The following is a 19,662-nucleotide window of genomic DNA, read 5'->3' on the forward strand; positions in this document are numbered from 1 at the left end:
TGCTGATAATGAGGGTCTGGCAGCAGGTGTATGCCTGAGGTGCTGCAAACTCCATCCTGCATGTCTTGGGACTCTGTTAATCTGACAACAGGTGCTTTATATAGGATTCTTTATAGGAACATTGTAGGGCAGTGGGAAGGAAGAATGCTCAAATTATCCCTTTCGGGGTCACTGTGTGTTCCTCCTCCTCACCATAAGCAGAATGGAGCAGAGATCCAAAAGAAGAATGGCCAGAGCAGTGTGTGGCCCAGGGCTCTGCATCTTTCAGACGCTGCCATAATGCTTCTGGGACCTGGCATGGCACTGGGCTGTCACTGCCTGGAGAGGAAGCCACTGACAGGGCAAGGGAGAGCGTGCAGCTGAACTCGAGCATAATGAACTGCTAGAAATATAAAGACACAGAATTTCAGTTCAGAATGTCATTTAGGACCTTAAAAATAAGCCCAGAGCTTTTAAAAATCACGGCAAAGGCTGCGAGAAATTAGCACAACCCTTCTAGAGCCGAACAGAGACAGCGAAACATTCAGAATAAAGATGTGTCCGTCCCATTTCTGGTGAGCTCTGCCTTTGATAGGGCCCAAGAAAAAGCTCTTAGAAATGAAGTGTGACTAAAAAAGCTGTGCCATTTATCAGGATTTCCTGTTGTGCTCCGCTGAGGAATGATCAATAGCATAGCCAGGTTAAACAACAACAGAGGTGTAAATGGAAGACTCCAGGGGGAAAAAGTGTTTCATTGATGGATCCACTGAAACATTTAATTAACCATGCTTTTTTTTCCCCCATCCCTTTTGTCAGAAAGAGAAGTTAAAGCAACAAAAGGAATATGCAAAGCAAGTGCAGGAGCGCAACATGAAAAACATGACTTTGGTTCAAAGACTAGATACAAAACCCAAGGTCATCCCTCCAACATCGAGACAGAAGGTAAGAGCAGAGCCCCTTTAAAATGTATGCAGCAAGAGATTCTGGGCTTTGCACAGAGGAAAAGCATACATTTTAACTCAGAGCAGGCTGGAATAGTTTCTCCAGTTTGATTTTCCTTTTAACAACACTAAGGACTTGTACTCTGATGGGATCCTGGCAAGTGCTCCTCTGTGCATCTATCCTGTCGTGGCTGTAGATGTGTGCCAAGAGCTGCTGACTTCTTTGCCAGCAGCTGTCTTCAGTCTCCACGTCTCTTCACAAGAGCATACCACGTGGAAACGGAGCCATCCTCCATCCCAGCTCCTGGCACTCAACTTGCCTTAAACAGCCAGTGATGTTTTCCTGGGGAAAGGGTGGAAATAAAGGAGAGTGGGACCCCTCGAGGAACATTAACCCAGTGCAGCACATGCTCTGCTTCACATCAGCGGTAGAGGCCACACTACTGCAGAGTGCACTCTTCTAATGGACCACAGATATCCTCTTGTTAGTCTATTATTCACCTGCCTGTCAGCCTCACTCGCAAACTCTTTTCACTTCAGTTGCATAGCTACAGTAATTGGTCTTATTTTTCAAGCCCATACAACATCACTTTAGCCTTCACTGGCCTTCAAAAATAGCCCAAATGAGCAATGACTGACTGCTTGACGGTGGCATACATAAACAAACAAAGGGAGCACCTCTTCCCTATGGCAGGAAGTAATAAAGCTCTGGAAACAGCAGATATTTTATCCAATCAGTTCTGCAGGAGCTCACCTGCCTGGGGCTGAAAACAGCTAACAGGTATTCCTCCCAGGTGACGAATGAGAACTGCACACTCCTGGGAGGGGAGAGGGGGGAGTTTTGGAGCTTAATATCAGTGGAATTCCTCAGTTACTTCCATTTCTTTCCAAACCTCACATAAACCACAGGAGGAAACAGCATTTTTCACATGTCAAGAGGGCTTTGGGTTCCTTCAGAACCCTTCCCAGGCACTCTCTCACCAAGAACATGAGACACTGCAGCTTCCACTTGACACACAGCAGGGGTTTCCAAATCCATGCAGCTGAAACACAGGCACCAAAACGTGTCCCAGGTTAAACCAGGGCTCTCTCCGTTCAGAGATTCACATACAACTGCTTCCATTCCCACCAAGAGACAGCCCTCTGGGTTCCACACACCGTTACACATCATGCAACACTCTTGCTTGGCATCCCCCTTTCAGTACATCAGTTCCTCAGAACTTGTACGAGGGTGCAATTTCCTTCCTTGGTATATTAACCTGCAGAACTCCCTGCAGCAGGATATGACTGAGAGGACAAGAGCATAACAAGGCTGGGAGGAAAAAACCTTTGTAAACTTAATAGGATTTTGTGTTGCTTTTTTTCTTTTCTTTTTTGAAGGAAAAAAAAGACTGCTTCAGTACTTAAGGTGGCCTCCAATGGTGAGTGTCAGAAAGGAAAGTCCTTTAAGGTGGGTTATTTTGCCCACTGAGGAGGTTTCTTGCAGTCACCATTGAAACATCTAGCACTAAGCACTGTCAAACAACAAGATCAGGAGTTAGGGGAATGGTTAATTTGACTCGACGTAGAAACACGTCCATTTTATCAGGAATACTTGTCAGGTTTTCACTTACTCACTTGCCCCAATTGTCATGTTTTTAGGCACTGGAATATGCTAAGACGATCCCTAAACCAAAGAATTTCAAGGCAAGAAGATTAGATGGAGAAGTGAGAGAGGAAAGAGTTCAGCCACGGATGTTGGATGGAGCAAGTTTACAAGAGATTGCCTCCTTGGAGACTTTGCAAAGCAGACATGAGAAGGAGAAGCAAGCTGTAGCTGCTTTCAGAAAACTGTGATGCCTTGCAAGTGGTTTATTTAGGGTTAAATATTTATTTAGGGGTAAATAAGTAAAGGCAAAACCTGCCTGAACTGTTTAATGATGAGCTGTGTTCATCATATTTCAATTTATTGTTGCATTGAAATAGAAATTAGCCTAAGTTTAATTATAGTTAGATTTTAGAATAGGCTTTGCTATACTTAACTTTTAAAATGTTAACAGTTGTTTATGTAGCTTTCTTAACACTGGCCCTCTGAAATCAGCCCACCCAGCAGTTGTATCTTTCAGATGTATCAGCTGTTGGCTTGTCACAGCTGGGTCACTTTTAGCTTTCAACTACAAAATGTTGAAAATAAAGTTCAGTTTTTCTTGATGATCAGCAGCATTTCTCTCTTCAAAGTGCAGAGGAGGCTTCAGCACACTGTCCAGAAACAAAACTGTGCACCAAACATAGCAGTTGGTAGGGATTCTGTACTAATCACTCAAATCTTGCTCTGTTTGGGAAGAACGGTCACATCAAGACTAAAATTTGGAAGCTGCATCTGGGACAAGCCAATTCTAAACAAGTAGTGGCTGATCCTGCAGACAATCTGCTACCAGCCAGCAGCAGTTGGAAAACACGCTGAGTAACTCAGGGTAATTGAGAGCTACATGTTTGAGAGGAAACAGCCTTTAACAGATTAAGCCTATAAAAGTAACAACAAACAGATGGGTTTCTTAGGATGGTTCTGTGTCTTTAATTCATAATTTACTAAGTTAAGTCAACATATGAAATGTGATTAGAACATGCAGCAAGGGAATTTTGAAGGGAACACTAAAATGTCATAGAAAATAGGCTAGTTAAAAGGGAAAGCAAACAAACACCTTGTGATTCTGTGTAATTGCTTTAGCTAATTTATTAGGTGCCCTTTTGCATGGGAGGAGAGAGAGGATTATTGGGAAAAAATAAAAGGTCTGAGTCTCCTTGAAGGGGACTAACAATGCACAGGTAAGGTGGGGAATGAGAGAGGGTGTCTTTGAAATGGCTTTCTCTTCTTCTAGAATGCACCTTGTGTTAAAGGTAGGGATAAAAAATGTGCAAGATTTAATACACATTTAATTGGCTGGATATTATATGGGAAAACCAATTTTCCAGTGGGTGTACAGAGACATCAAGGCACTGGAAGTACAACAGCTATTGCTGGAAAAGTCCTATAACTGTCATCTTACAGAATCCTGGGTGAGCTTGACCTAAATCCTACAGTGCTCAGGATGATCAGTCCTCCTGAAAGTGGGTCAGTCGCTGAAACACACCCTGAAGAATCTCCAGTCAGGCTCCCAACCTAATATGGGAAGAACTGGTCACCATAGTGCATCTGTCCCTCCTGGAACAAGGACACGCTCCTTTCTTGAAAGCCCTCCTCCTGAGACATGAGGAGATCTCCACGCTGTTGGCTGCTTCCCACTCAGTTCAGACTGTTAGACTTGGCAGGTGGAAGTTGGTGACTTAATCTTTGGGGGAAACTCGGTGGAAGAAGTGTCTTCTGATGTGGGCCAGGTTGTGAGGGAAATGCTTTGCCCATCTCAAGTGCAGCAGCAGACACGGTCCCATGTCCTCTGCAGCCTGTGGAACAGGACTGTCCCGTGCCTCATCCTCCATCCTCCTCACCTTTGGGACCTGTGTTTGCCCCCTCTTTGCAGAACGTGGATGCCTGAGGCATGACCCATCAAGCCAGGCTGGGTAAATGTTTCCCTGCTCTGCCAGTTGCTGCTTTTCTACTTTTATTTTTAAACCAAATGGTAACACTTTGAAGCATTTCTGATTAGGGAACCTCAACTTGTTGTTTCTGCTTAAAAGTGATAATCCCCCCTTAATACAAACCTCAAGTACCTATTTTAATGAAACCTTCAGATGAATATCAAAGAGCTATTTACTCGTATCTAATATTTTAATTAGATTATATTCTCAATTTAACCCATTAAACCCCCTTTGATGATCTCCATGTTTAGTGTTTAGCCCCAGATGCTGGAGGTAATGAATATTGGACCTTTGATTTAATGAGAACTTCTGCCTTTCCAGCCTGACTCCCTTTGTATCCCCCTTTTTTATTTTCTGAGCTATAGAATTCAGTTAATTGAAGAAGTCTCTTACCACCACACATTAAGGAACCTAAATTAGCATCCCTTTTCTGATTAGAAAATGCAAGCAGACATTTTCTCTTTGATCTGAGGATTGAGTTGAAGTAGGCAACAGCCCCCTGAAAATGAGCTGATGGCCTTATTATTTGGCTGACATGCAGATGCGTCCATGTGGTGCAAAATGCTTAATGTCTTAATTGATCACCTTCCTCCCTATCTGTCACCCTACTACCTTTTAAAGTGGGAGGTGCGCTTCGTTTGGGCTTTTTAATAAAGCAATGCACTTTTAGGAAACATTTAAATGCTAAACCCATGCTAAACTCCACGTGTGTCCTTGTGTGATGCCAGGTCTAGTGGGGATGGGGATAGATTTTCTTTTTTTTTTTTAAGAAAAACCCACTGATCATGATCACATCACAAACCAACCACCTGGGAAGGCTGAGGGTTTCTTATGGGGGATTTTTTTCCCTCCCAGAATAAGACATTACTTGCAGCACATGTGGAAGGAAAAATCTTTTGATCTACCTTAATACTAATGCAAATTTTCCCTGCACCTATCAGATACGGTGGCACAAAAAAGGGACTGTGCAGGTAAATGGTGATCATCCATCTGCTTAAAAGCAAAGGCCAAAACTTAATGTCTTTCAAATTAGGAAGGCAAGGAATTTAAATGAGAAACAGGCCTTGAGTTTTGCATTAAGTATTCAGGGAGAGATTGAGCTGGAGTGGAACCTGCCTGCTGTGGTCCTGTAGCTCCAGCACAGCTACCAGAGAGCACAGCCTGCCTTCACAGGGGCAGAAACACCTTTGTGGGCAGCACCCAGTGCAACTCCTCAACACTGACTCAGCAGGCCATTTCTAATGCCACCTTCAGTTGGAAACATCACATAAGGCAGAGCCTGAAGGTTCCATCATCACGTCTCTAAAGATGAACTGGCAAAGGCAAGGATTGGAACCCGGGGAGAGCATCTGGATGATGCCCTCAGTCCTGTGCTCTGACTTGGCTGGGCCTGTGTGGAGCGGGGACTTGGACCTGAGGGTCCTTAAAGGTCCCTGCCAGCTCAGGAGATTGTGTGGCTCTGTGATCCTAACTCCTGCCATCACTGAACACTTCAAATTGGCACAAATGAGCTGACATCCAAACAGCCCACAAGCCAAGTGTTTAATCCTCATCATCTCCTGTTCAGGGTCAGTTCTACAGTAAGTTATAATAGCACAAAAAAATGGGCATTTTTTAAAATTTTGGATTTTTTTCTTAGTTTGTGCATTGCCCAAACCTAAGTGCTCTCTGCAGGAGAATAAGCAGGTGAGCAAAGAAAGGACCAGCTCAAGTGACTGCCCCTGCAGTGTGAGGAAGAGCTCGAGATGCACAAAATCCTGGGGATAGGTAGAGGCAGTGAGCCTCCCCAGTGACAGCTGGCAAGGGTGAGTTAAAGCAGCCTGCCTTACAGAAGAGCTGGCTTTGAACAGAAGCAATACGGAGCCAAAAACCTGGATAGAGCAGATGCTAAAGAAGCAACCAGCAGCTCAGCAAGAGCTTTGCATAATCGCCACTGCAAAGGGGGCAGCTGCAGGTAATACTGCTGGGCCAGTTTTGTGTGTATCCCAGGAGCACTTCAGGGCCTGTTTGTTCCAGCAGTCACTGCAAAGCCAACCAGGTACACAGCACGGGAGGGTATGGAGTCTAGGACAGCAAGTTGAGTGGTCTCAGCCATCGCTGAACAAAGCAAGTCACAGAATTCAGGCAGCTTGCCTTTCCTCCTGGCATTTCACAAACCTCTGGCACAGATCTCCCTCATTATCCTGAGCTAAAATCAACTTCTTCCTTGAATGGCTGTCTGTACACAAGCAGGTAGAAAAGGCAGCAGAGCTACAAGTGGCTCACCTAAGCTTACAATGCTATAGAGATGAGGTAAACCCAAGACAAAAATAAGCTACTTTTTAAGATAAGTAAGAACATCTGAGCAGGAGCTGGTGGTTAATTAAGGTGATGCTGTTCATTATTGTGACAGTCATCAGTTCAGGAGGCTACAACACTGAGGCTGTGGTGCTGTAGCCAGCATCCTCTGTACACTCACCTCCTCTGCCCCTCAGCATGGCCCATGCCCACAGAAACTTCATGTCAGGAAGCCAACAGAAGAAACTGTACCCAGTCCATCAGCCAGCAAAGAGGAATAACCAGAGGAAGTTATAGAAAGAGTTTTACTTGCTGGGCCTGGCCACAGGCTCTTTCCAGCCTCACTGAGCAACAGCACACGGTACTTCCAGGGCTGACACCTCACACGTGTTCCTTAGCATCCTCTCTAGCTGCCCGTGCAGCTGTGTATCTGACCTGCTTTTACACAGCACCAGCCACAGAAGGAAAAATCGTGGACTGGAGCTGCTTTTCAGCCCTATAAAAGTTAAAAATGTGAAGGGCAGCCGACAGGGAAATGCTCAAAATCAAACCAGAAAGCAACGGTTCATGGCAGGATTTTCTAGCAACAACAAACCCCAACTGCTTCGGTGCTAAAACAGCAGGAAACACTTCTGCTTCAAAAAAACCCAAACACCCTCAAAGAAGAATTTTAACAAAAATCACTGGTTCAGTGGATTTCTTGAAAAAATAGGGAATAATACTCCCAAGATTTCCTATTTCCAGCAACTATTTCCTGCAGCTATTTTGACCCCAGCATCTCCCCAAGCCCACAGAATTATTAAAAAAGGAAAACAAACCAACACATAACAACAACGAGAGCCACCTCTAAACAATCTCTCCCCTCCTCCTCAAGCTTCTTGGGGAGAGCAGCAGCAGGAGAAAGTCGACATCACTGTCAGGACCCAGAAACAAAAGCTCATTTCACTTGCTCAAAGAGCAAAATCTCTGAAATAGACAAAATAAATTCCTCCCCAGCCCTTCCTTCTTCCTGGGACCCTCTCCGCTCCCCAGACACACCAAAACCTCTTCCCAAAAGCTTGCCCAGACTGTGTGGAAACAGTCAGCCTGGAAAAGGCATTGCTTCCCAGCCTGGAAGGAGCTCCTGGAAGGAGCAGGGGATGCCGCAGGTACTGACGACTCCCTTCCTCCCGCTTCATCTCAGGAGGGGTTTTTCCCCCCTCTTGTTTTGCACCAAGTTTTGTGGGAGGAGTGGCCAGTCCCCAAAGCCTTTTACTGTCACCTGTGGGGCTCAGCACCCACCTCTGGAGCAGCAGGGCTGTGATGGGAACTGGGGGGTGAGTGGTTCCCAGCCTGCATGTGTCTGTCCCTGGGGTTGCTGGCCATCAGTGGCTGTGGTTGCAAACACGACTGTAATTTTCAGTGTCAGCCCAAGTGCCTGGAGCTGTGAGGTGAAGATGGGTGTTGGTGGATTTTACTGTATCGATCGGCATGGGTATCTGGTGAAGAAGTTGCTGCAGTGGCAGGGGGGAGGCGGCAGAGATTTGAGTGGTTTCTGATTCATATCCTGACCTTTCCTCATCATCTAAGTGTGGTAATGCTGGTGGCAGAGAGGGGAATGGGCTCTTTGTCGCACCTCTGTGCCCCAGAGAAACCATGGCACCTCACTGCTAGAGGGGTCCCACAGACACCTGGGGGACTGGGGTGAGGATAGCAGTGGCTTTTAGCTGCCCCAACCTCACTTGCTGTCAACCTGCAGCATGGCAAAGGTCCTGTGCCACAGATCCCATTCCTGGATGTACTTCCAGAGCCTGTGCCTGAGTTCCAGGCTCCTTGCCTCCCTCGAGAGCCACTGCCAGACTATGAATATCACCAGCCATGGGGTGTGCAAATGCCCCAGGCCCTCCTACCCAAACAGAGACGAGCACTACATTTTGGGGTGGCTGGGACAGCAGGAATGTACATGGTTGCAAAGCAGCCGGTGGCACCCCCTGCCCCACGATGGGGGTCAGAGCCTGGCAGTGCCCACTGGCTGACAGCCCAACCTGTTCCCAACCTGCACCCGGTGCCTTGTGCAAGAGCCGTGTAAACGCACCAGGGAGGAGAAATTGCTGTTGTATGCCTGTGCCCAAAAACTTCTGTCCCTCGTGCACCTCAACCTTCGACTTCTCTCCTTCCCGTTCCCTTCATGCCCTCGCCAGCTCAGAGCATTTCTACGTGCCTCTGTCTTTAGCACTAATAACCAGAGAGAACGAACAATTCTTTGCAGAAATAAAAGGCATCAACACAAACATACACAAACAGGGGGTTAATATCCCTTCACCTTCAGGTGCTTTTAAAAAAAAAAAAAAATTATTCCCTCTTTGTGCTTACTCCTGACATTCTCTGAAGGGATTTCTCTTGTGTTGCTCTAAATACTTTCCTGCCCAACCCTATTCCCAAAGACAAGTCCACCCGAGTGAGCAGCGTGAAGTCGCTGACCTCCGCAAGAGTGCGATGGGCTGGCAGCGAGACGGGCGTCCGTACCTCGCGCTGTGATGCACAGCACCCAGCCCCAGCAGCGCTAGGGACGGTCAGGAAAGAAAATTACCATGTAAATCTGACGGTGAAGCTTCTCTTTTATATCACTTTTAATAGTTCCTAATGAAATGCGCACTCGGGGGAGGAGTGGAGAGGGGGATGCTGACACTTAGCACAGAGCAAAACCAACAAAATCCTTGGTGGGCAACCGAGTAGGGAGGCAAACGAGCGGCGACACGGAATCGAAAGGTTTTCGAGACGGCTTCCATCACTTCCCAGCCACGGAGCTGGGAGAAGCTGTTCCAGCCAGCGAGGAGGCAACGTGAAAGGACCTGCTGCTCCCTGCGCTCGGGCTGCTGCCGCGCATCACCTCCCACCCAGGCTTTCGGGGGAAGGCGGCTGAGTTACCTTCTGGGCTGTCATTTTTAGGGAGGTGGAGGGCAGCGTGGCAAAGTTTTGTTGATGAAAACGATTGCCCTGGGAGCGTTTATAAACACCATATAAAAGACATCTAGCCTTTTCATGGAGAGATGGTTGGGTAGCGGGTGTCCTCCCCCCCACACACAACGTGCAATCTTTATTATTTCACGTGTTAAAAATTATAAAGGAAACCCCACAGAAAGGAAGCCAACATACACGTTTCAATCATCTCTATTTTATATATTAAACAGGGACACGTTTTCCCTCCCAAAACCACCTGTCCCGTCACCTGAAATGCCCTGAAAGCGCTGACACCGCCGGACAGCCGCCTGGACTTCCCGACAAACGAGAAAAATAAGGGGGAAGGGAAGGGGAATTAAGTAACTTAACGAGACACCGACACGGCCCCGGGCAGCATAGAGACCACCTGAGCCAGCACAGCCTCCGCTCCGGGCTCCTGCCGAAGGAAGCCCCAGCGCAGCCCCGGAGCCTCCGCGGCGTTGGCCGGCAGCAGCTCAACCCCGAGGAAAAAATGAATTAAAAAGCCCCACAATTTTAAAATTCGGAAGAAAAAAAAAATCTTAATTTACCTGTAAATTAAAGCCATTTCCCTGGCAGGAAGGTAAAGGCAAAGCAAGCAGACAGCGAGCGCTCTGACTGCACCGCGGGGCTCGGAGAGACGGCGGTGGGGCAGATGCAGGCGCAGGGAGGGGAACGGGGACAGGAACCGAACGCGGAACCAGCTTTGGGGCTATTTGAGAGGAAAGGGAAAGAATCCGGAAGGTGATTCGCACCTGGAAGCCGTGAAGGAATCAGGCTGCCGGCGCAGGTGCTTCTCCAAGCTGCGGAAAATCTCCTTTGCTCGCTGGAATTGCGATCGCTCCGAGTGGCCCTGGCCGGACCAAGGGATGCTCCCCCCGTCCCGCCTTCCCTTCCCCGAATCGGAATTAAATAAATTAATTTTTTGTCTTACCTGTTTCTTTGGAGGGCGTTTCTACTTTTGTTTGTTTGGGGTTTGTTTTTTTTTTAGTACCTGGGTGTCCTGGAAGCCCTGCCCGGCATCACCAAACCCGACCCGACCGCGCTACGGGGGGACACCGGGAGCGCCCACCCCGCTCTGCCGGTGCTCTGAGAAGGTGGTGAGGTTTTGGGGGGGTCGGGGTGAGGCGTGATGCCCTGCCTGCCGCTCTCAGTAACGACAACATGCTGGCACGGGTACACGTTTATTTTAAAACCCGGGGAAATTCGGGGAACGGGAAAAAGTCCGATGTTTCGAAGGGAAGGGGAAACTTAAGGGGAAAGTCGCCTTGTTTTGCTTCCCACCCCCCTCGTCAGATTTGCAGGCAAAGCTCAGACGTGGGGTGATGCTGAGGGGGGGGAAGCCGGCGGTACCGCGGGGCCCCCGGCCCCCTCCGGGGCATCGCTGCCTTCGCCCCGGGCCCGCCCGCCGGGGAGGGGGTTCCCCCCGCATCAACACCTCCTTCCAAAAATCGCGACCCCCCGCCCTCTGGGCTCCGGCACTACCCAAGTTTGGGGAGGCAGAGGAGACTTGCGGGGCCGGGGCAAAACCGCCCCGGAGAGGCAGGTGAGCCCGGGACGGGCCCCGGCGATCCTAGAGGCGGTGGGGACCGGCGCAGAGGTCCCCCTCTTCCAGGATGTCCACCTCGTCCTCGGGGTCCTGGAGCAGGAAGGGGCCGGGGGGACCCTTGCGGGGCTCGGCGCCGGCCGGCTCGGGCAGCTCAGGCTCCGGGGAGCTCTGCTCCCGGCTCTCCTCGCCGCCCGGGTGCTTAGGGTCGTCCTGGGATTTCCGCAGCTGCTTTTTGTGCTTCATCCGCCGGTTCTGGAACCAGGTTTTCACCTGAGGAGAGCAAGAGAGGGGGAAACAAAACAAAAAATGTAAAAAAGAAACGGGGACGGCGGGGGAAAAAAAAGGAATAAAAATTAAAAAGAGACGGTGGGGATGCTGGATGGGATACAGGCGCCTGTCCCCGCCGCCCCGGTACCTGGGTCTCGGAGAGGCTGAGGGCCGTGGCCAGCTCCACCCGCTCGGGCGTGGAGAGGTACCGCTGGATCTCAAACCTCTTCTCCAGGCCGGAGAGCTGCGAGTCGGAGAAAACGGTGCGGGCTTTGCGGCGGCGGCAGTGCTTCCCGGGCAGCTCGGCGTGAGCGTGGTGCTGGAAGAGGGCTGGCACCGGCACTCCTGGGGGGACACGGCGGAGACCCGTGGGGCTGCGGTGGGGCAGGGAGCCGGGCCCGGAGCCGCCCGGGAGCTTCTGCGGCAGCTCGGGGCTGGGCTCTCCCCCTGCTCCTGTTCTCGCTTGGGTTGGGATTTTTTTAATTGTTAATATTTCGTTTATCCCGTTTTCGAAGCCGCTGCACTTGGTTGGTTTTGGGGGTCTCGTCGCTCTCAGAACAGGGGGTTTTGCAAAGGTTTAGCCTTTGCTGAACCCGCCCCAGCAAAGCAAAGGCATTTCCACCGACCGGCCCGGCGAGGCTGCCGGGGAAACACCTTCACCCCCCCGGCAATTAACCCAAAACGAAACGGACCGGGAAAAACGGGACGGAGGAACCCGGGAAAAATAATAGAGAGCTGGGAGGAGAGAGATCCTGTAGGATGCACAGCTCAGGCCGCCCGGTGAGAAACTTTGGAGAAGGGTTTCCTTCCAGGGCAAGGAGCCGCCCGGGAAGGGCTGAGCGCGGATCAGAGCCCCAGCAGAGCCCCGGGCTCCGGCCGGCCGGGGAAGCCTCTCCCCATCCCGGGCAGTGCTGCTGGGGGTGGAAACGGGAAACACGGTCACTGTCTGGAGGGAGGACGGGAGGAGAAAAAAACCCCAAGGACGAAAAAAAAAAAAAAACCAACCCAACAAAAGGAAAAGAAAAGACCACCAAGGAAAAAGAGGTGTTACCGTCCAAAAAAATCCATTTTTAAAAACTTAATTTGAACAATCCACGCGCGGAGAGGGAAACGGTGGGACCGCTGGGCTCAAGCCCTCGGGCAATAAATCGAGTGACCGACAAGCTGCAGCGCGGCGGGCTCCTCTCCCCCGTAACGAAGCCGGCGCTGCCCGGGGCTCGCCGGGGCCGGGGGCTGCCCCGCGGGGAAAGGCGGTCCGGGGGCAGCCGTCGGCTCCCGCCCCGGGGGGACGCAGCCACGGTTTCGACGAAGGATGCGGAAGGATGCCCCGTCGTCCCGGAGGGGTTTGTCTTTCGCGTGTCCCGCCCGGGGTCGCGGACTCGCGTCCCCATCCAAGCGCCCACCTCGGTGCCGCCCGGGCACTGCGAGCTCCGGGGGCTCCTCCGGCGCGGGGGGCTGCACTTACCCGAGGTGGTGAGAAAGTAGGGGTGGTGGTGATGCTCCGGCTTGTGCAGGGCAGGGTGTGGGTGAGGAGCCAGGAGGGTCGGGGTTGGCATCAGGGGGTACCCATAGTCCAAGAGGGGGACGCGAGAGGCCAAGGAGCCGGGGAAGTGCTCGGGGGGCACCTCCCGCAAGGGTTTGGGCTTGTGCAGTAGAATATCCTCGATGAAGAAGGAGGTGGGCCTGGGAGCGGAGACGGGGTGCACGGGCGAGGTGAAGTTGAGGTTCATTTCGGTTGTTCTCCCCCTCGGGTGGCGGGGAAGGGAGGGAGCGAGCCGGGCTGAAGGCTGCCGGAGAAGGGAGGGCAACCGGCTGCACCTCGCGGGGCCGAAGATAATAACCGAAAGCACCGGAAATAAAGAAAATGCGATGAAAAAAAACCAAACAAACCACGGAGCAAAATTAAATAATAAAAATAATTTAGATTAAAAAAAATAAATATTGCCCCCGCCAGAAATAAAACTGAAAGAGCCGGGGGATGCGAGGCGGGTGGGTTTGGGCTGCGCGGGGAGATGCGCGCCTTTGAGGCGCGGTGGGAAGGGGGCTCTCCAGCGAGCCAATAGCGATCGGCCGGGCGGGGGGGGGAGCAGGGGGGGGAAAATGGGGGACGGGCCCGCCGGGCCACCCAAACCACCGCCGCGGCGCGGAGGGGGCGCGGAGCCGCTGCGGAGCCGCGCAGATGGGCGCACCGCACCGCGCCGCGCCGCGCCGGGGAGCGCGGCAGCCCTAGCCCCGGTCCGAGCGGTGGGGTTGGGGCGCTTTCCCAAACACCGGGGGCTTCTCCTTTATTTTCTTCTGGGGGGTTGGGTTGTTTTGGGGTTTTTTTAAGGCAAAAACTTGGGGGAAGAAAAAGAAGCTTCGCGGCGCTTTCCCACCCTGTCCCACGCTCCGCTCCCAAGTTATCCCTGGCGTGTAACTTGTGCCTTTCCTCTCCGGGGTTCTGTTCCCATCCACTCCCCGCTCAGTGTTGTGCTAACACTTTTTTTTTCCTTGTTTGGTCTTTCCTCTGTTTGTATTTTTTTCTTCTTCTTCTTCCCCCCCCCCCCCCCCCCCCCCTAATCTGTAACATTCATTTCCCCGGAGTCAATTTGCTAAAATGAGGGTGATATACCACATCATAGCCGAGATAATTTCGGTTCGCATCTCAGAAAATTGCTCTAATTATTGATGTTAAACTCAGGGAAATTAAAAGAAGGCACTTCTCCTTCATCTCCCGATTTTAAGCTCTAATTTGTTGCAATCGAGTTGTCATCACAATTCCAATCACTACCGTTAATAGTAAAAGTGTTCTAATAGAGCCAGAATTCGCGCAACCCATGCTATTAGATAATTAAGAAAGATGTTAGAAAGGCAAGTGCTAATCCTTGGGCGCACGGACAGCATTTCCATCTGATCCAGCAGGTAGAACAAATTAATTACCAGAATCAATTAGTCCTAAAAGTACAGTTCTCAGGGAAGTGTAAGCCATGCCTTCCATATGGATGAGCTGGTAAATGGTAAATAGATGAGGGGGGAAAAAAAACACCCTTTAAAAGAATAGAAATGGCAATGGCAGGGTTTTAATGAACCTGGAACTCGGAGCAGCCGAGTTTTCCAGCGGTGCTGTCGGTTCACCATCGCTACCGGGCAGCGTCACACGTGGGTGAAGGCACAGGCAGCCACGCAGCCAAGCCCACGCTCCCCACGGCGGGCAGAGCAGCGCATCACACCCCTCCGGGCTTTTAAGAACAACTCATCGTTACCCCAGCTAGCTTTTGAAATACAGATGCGGCTCCCTCAGCGGTTCCACCGGGCCAAAACTCAGGGGGGAGCAGAGCGCTCCCCATCTCACCTGGAAAACCCACGGGGGCTTTTTTCCTCTTATATATATATATATACACAGACAGTGCGTGGTAGCAGCCACGCACACACTTCATCTTACACGCACCGTGCCCACACAGGGGAACGCACCGCTGCGCTCATCACACACTTAAGCACTATATATAAATGAAGATGTATGTATATATACACACTGCTGCGCCGAGGCAGGAGCGCTACGGAAGGCGCAGGGCTGGGGGAAAGGCTGGCCCTCTGCAGAGCTGCCTCTCCCGGTGCTGCCAGCAAAACTCCCTCTTTTTCTCCAGGAAAAAATCAAGAAAAAAGGAAAAAGAACAAAAAAAAACCCCAAACAAACAAACAAAAAGCCAGTTTCAGCATGAGCACGGGATTTTGGCTGGGGGTTTAGGAGTACAACAGGCTAACAACTTTCTCTGAGGAGAAAACGAGTAAGCAAATGAATTAACAGTGATGAAACGGGTCTAGTGCCCGACTTGTTAAGGTAGGGAACGCAGCCAGGGGCGTGTAAGCCGCTTGACTGGCCTTTTCATCAGCTGAGATTGCTTCTCCAGGAGGGCTGGGGCTTTACTCGTCACCGGGGGGTTATTGGAGCCTCACTACGTATATATTTATACATACTAAAGCAGATCTGAAGGATTAAAGATGTGTGACATGAGCCAGACTGCGTCGCAGCTTTAGGACTCAGGCACGAGCTTGCTGGCCTGGGAGCCACAGTGAGAGGGGCAGCTTTTCGGAGTCCTTTATTCAGGGTACAGCTGGGGACGGGGAACAGGGCCACTGTCTCGACATTACCTTGCAGCAACAGCAGTGAAACCCGGCCCCACACCGGGCAGGGGCACTTCAGGCACCGCAGCCTCTCCCCAGTGCTAACCCGAGGGCAAGAAGCAGAGGTGATGACCCCCCACACTCCATCCCTGGAGAAGGTAGAGTCTGGGGTAACTCAGCTCAGCTGGGCTGGCTGCCTGGGGAGGGTAACTCTGGCCTGGCCAGAACCAGGACACCCCCTGCAAGGGCAGTAACCCCAGGAAGGGGGTGGGGGGAAATGCCACACTGTGGTCCTCACAGCTAGAGAGTCTTTAAATCCAACATCTCCCAGCTTTCTGAGGGGGAGTGCCACATTTTTCTCACGGACAGGTGGTGTTGGCAGGGTGGGCTTTTCACCCTAAAAGCCTCTTACCTGGGTTTCCCCTTTCAGCCCTCTCCTGCAGGCCCCACGGTGATGGGCACCAGCAGTATGGGTCTCACCCCAGGACTCCCACAGACTCCCAGCTCCCTCTCCCAGGACCAGCTCCTCCAATCACAGATTTGCCTTTTTCCTGGCTGGCCAGCCCTGTGCAAGAGAGATTCCTCCGTGGCTTTGCACACACAGACAGTTCCACGTGCTGCCAAATTCACAGTCGAGTCGGATCTCCGAAGGGACTCTCTGCGCCCTCCCCTCACCTGCTGAGGTGGCCCCACAGCTTTTCCCCAAGGGGCAGTAGCAACTGCCCCAAACCTGGATGCAGCTGAAGTGTTGCTGGGCTGGGGGATGCATCTAGAAGGGAAAACGAGAGGGACCAGGGTCAGTGCACATCAGAAGCAGCAGCTCTGGCTGTTTTACTCACCGTGTGTTTCTCTCACCGCAGGTGGGGACCAGACTTGCCCCTCGATGCTGCACCCCTGCATCCTCCCCGAACACCATGATGTCTCAGCCTGCAACCCCAAACACTCCAGGCCACCTCCAGCACCTGTGACCCCAGGTACCCACACCACTGTGCAGCCTATCAATTGATCCTTCAATACAATTAAATTATTTCTACAGGCTCAAAGTGCTTTATAAACTTTGCTGGTAGCAATACACACACATATCACCCCTCCACATCCGCGTACACACGCACACACCCCTTTCATGATGTAATAACACAATAACACACATATTCTCTGCTTGCACAAGCACCAGTTATTATTACTTGCACACGTAAGATCATTTGATGGTATTACGGGGAGATTTTGCCCAGGAAAACAGCAATTTATTTGACTTAAAACCTAAGGGGTCATTTAAAAGGTCAGTGCAGCTACAGCGATGTTAGTAGCTTTATTTCAGTGTGTTGCATTAGGGATAAATTCGGTGCAGTTTAAAAATACATGCACTTACTTTCCTGTGGCTCTTGAAGAGGGAAGGTAGCTTGGGAGCCCAGCCTTTTCATGCCTTTCAAGACAAATCCACTCAAAAAGGAAGGGTTAAATTAAAACCAGACAGCCTTGATATGATCAAAATGGGAGCCCGGCTGCAGGAAAGAGGTCTGAAGAGCTCGGATTGAGTAGCCACACACGTAACATGGAGAGAGGCCTTTTGAACACAAAGCATGGCTTAATGGAGAATGTTCCACGCATCATGCTCCAGGCAAAAACCGCTCCCCACCCCGAGGAGGGAGTGGGGTGCCTCTGCCTGGAGCCTCGGTGGGTGCTGCTGGCTAGAGGCAAAAGCACTCCTGCCTCTCGCTGCAGCCACTCTCCCCATCCACATCCTGTCTGCCCCTGCCCCTGCCTACACCTGTAACCCTTCCCTGCAGGTCTCTGCAGCCCATCGTGCCCAACCCTGCCTCCTTCCACCCTGCAAACCCACTGTGGAAATCGGTGGCTCCCACGAGCCCAGCGACACCTTGGCCGTGCTGGAGCGTTTGTTAAACTCCTCAGAGCTGATGTGACACAGGAGGGCACACGTTCAAGGCAGCAGTGGGAAGCTCCTTCAGTACTGGGGTAGGACCACACCAGAGGCTTTCACTGGTCTTTTTAGCGTGGCTGGAGATAAGACCTTAGTTTTGGCAAGTCTCTAGTACGCCTTGACACTGGCACAAGTTCCAGGAGAGCTCGGTGGATGGGCTTTGGGGTTAAGCTCTGCCTACACCAACAGTGTCTAGCAGGTTGTCTCAGGATGGATACTGCCAACAACAGGGCTGGGAGAGGGTTGGAGGAGGAAAGAAAGTGTCAGGTTTACCTCCTAGCCTGGGTTGATGGCAGCACCCAGAGAAGATCCAGCCAGGTCTTCTAAGGTTCTGCCACCCCTTGGCTCTCACTGCCTCAAAAAGGTGCCATCCCTTAGCCCATGAGCTAGTGCTCTCCTTCACTTAAAGCTGAGACAAAGAGAGGACAGAACGAGAAACAGAGGATTAATCATCCTGTTTAGTTCACTTGGAGACAAGAAATGCTCAGGCTAAAGGATGGGTCTGTGATGCTGAGAGAATCTTCGCATCTGCCCACAAACCACAGCAACCTCAGGGCGACAGCTCGAGGTACAAAGCACACAAGGGGGGGGGAGATGGAAGTGCTGCTGCTGCAAGGGGACTACGTTAAGAAGCAGCTGAGGCAGGAAGGTGTTTGTCAGTCTTGTATCACTGCCAGTAACTGCCCAAAGTTGGAGGATAAAAAGAGATCTGGCAAATATAAACGATAATGATATATCAGTGACAGTCAAAATAAGATTTAAAGAGTAAAAACTTAAGACTGTGGCTTCCCTACACAGCTCCCAAACCCAACTCTCTATACATGGCCTCAGGGGTTTCATTCCTAAATCCAGAATTTCGTCTCTGTACTGGAGATTTGCCTCATCAGCTGATAATCCTGAGCATCTTCTGCAGGCAGGGTACCTACAGAAAGGGAGTGAAGGTATCGACATCCACAGGTTCGTTCTCAACACCTGTCCTAAAATCACAAGGCTTATTAACTAAGACCCCAGGATCTTTTTAATTGTCTAATATTTGGTTTCAGCTTCAGCGGGGTTATCTGTGCTCTTCCAAAACATGGCAAGACCAACCCTTCCTTCCTTCCATTCAACCCTCAGAAATTGGGAGCAAGGCTTAGAAGTTTCCCTGGGACCTGCTTTCAATTAGTCTTCATTTGCTTACGTACCAATTCCTCCTCATCTGGGACCAATCCATGGGCACTGCTTATTCCCTCGAGGCGAAAGGGATTATTTCACCCAGGGCCATCTGTACTTTGGATCTCAGCTAATCCTTTGCTCTCAGAAAAAGCCATTCTGGCTGCTGCCTTTGGCACACTAATGCTTATTCATTTTCTCCCATTCCAGCTGTGTAACAATCATCCTCACAACTCCACGTTTTGATTCACGTTTGGGCACTAATGACTCAGAACCTCCCTCCTTCCCCTAATTTAGTGACGTATGAACCTGTTACATCCTCACTTTTAACCTTTGGGGTGGGATAATCCTCCTTCTCCCTTTCATATCCATTCCACCTTTGTTTTTCTGCCGTTGTCTTCCTACCCAACTCTGCTTATTTGCCATACTCCTCCTGTAGCTCCAGGTTCACTGATGAAAACCTCCTCTGCCTTTTCAGCTTGGAGGAGTACTTTGAACACATAAATCCTGAGTCCCATCTCAGGCTGGCAGAAGGGAGGAGTGACTTCTATAAAAACCAGCGGAGCATATAAATCTAAATGACGCAAATGCTTCGATTCTTGTCAATTCCACTCTCATTTGGCAAGTTTAAAGCATTTTTTAAATAAAAAAGCACACAAATGATGCGCTCCAAGGGCAGAGGAGGCGACTGTGACCACCCAGTCTGACCTCCCGAGTCACACGAGACGGAGTTTCACCCAGCACCTCCCACATCAAACTCAGAGGAAACATCCAGCCTAGGCAGAGGAGTACCAGTTTCCTACCTCTTGAAATTAGGCTCAGTACATCACCGTGCGTTTGTAAACGGGCAGAACCAGCCGCATTCTCTTCCCTCTGGATCTCTGGCAAGCCTCTCCTTCCTCCTGCCCTTGCATTCTGCCTGGCTCCCCTGAAAAGGGGTGATT

At 50.7% G+C, this 19,662-nt stretch overlaps 1 protein-coding gene across 1 annotated transcript; it reads right to left on the reverse strand.

Annotated features, from left to right (window-relative positions):
• Positions 1 to 11,283: 11,283 nt before the first annotated feature.
• On the reverse strand, positions 11,284 to 13,256 carry BSX (brain specific homeobox; the record flags this gene model as incomplete). The annotated part of the gene is made up of 3 exons (XM_084275036.1): positions 11,284 to 11,529; positions 11,675 to 11,871; positions 12,992 to 13,256. 3 exons carry the CDS (start codon positions 13,254 to 13,256, stop codon positions 11,284 to 11,286), a joined length of 708 nt encoding a protein of 235 aa, XP_084131162.1.
• Positions 13,257 to 19,662: the final 6,406 nt, after the last annotated feature.

Source organism: Gallinula chloropus (assembly GCF_964237585.1).
Source record: "Gallinula chloropus genome assembly, chromosome: 24".
In the NCBI taxonomy this organism is placed as follows: Eukaryota; Metazoa; Chordata; class Aves; order Gruiformes; family Rallidae; genus Gallinula; species Gallinula chloropus.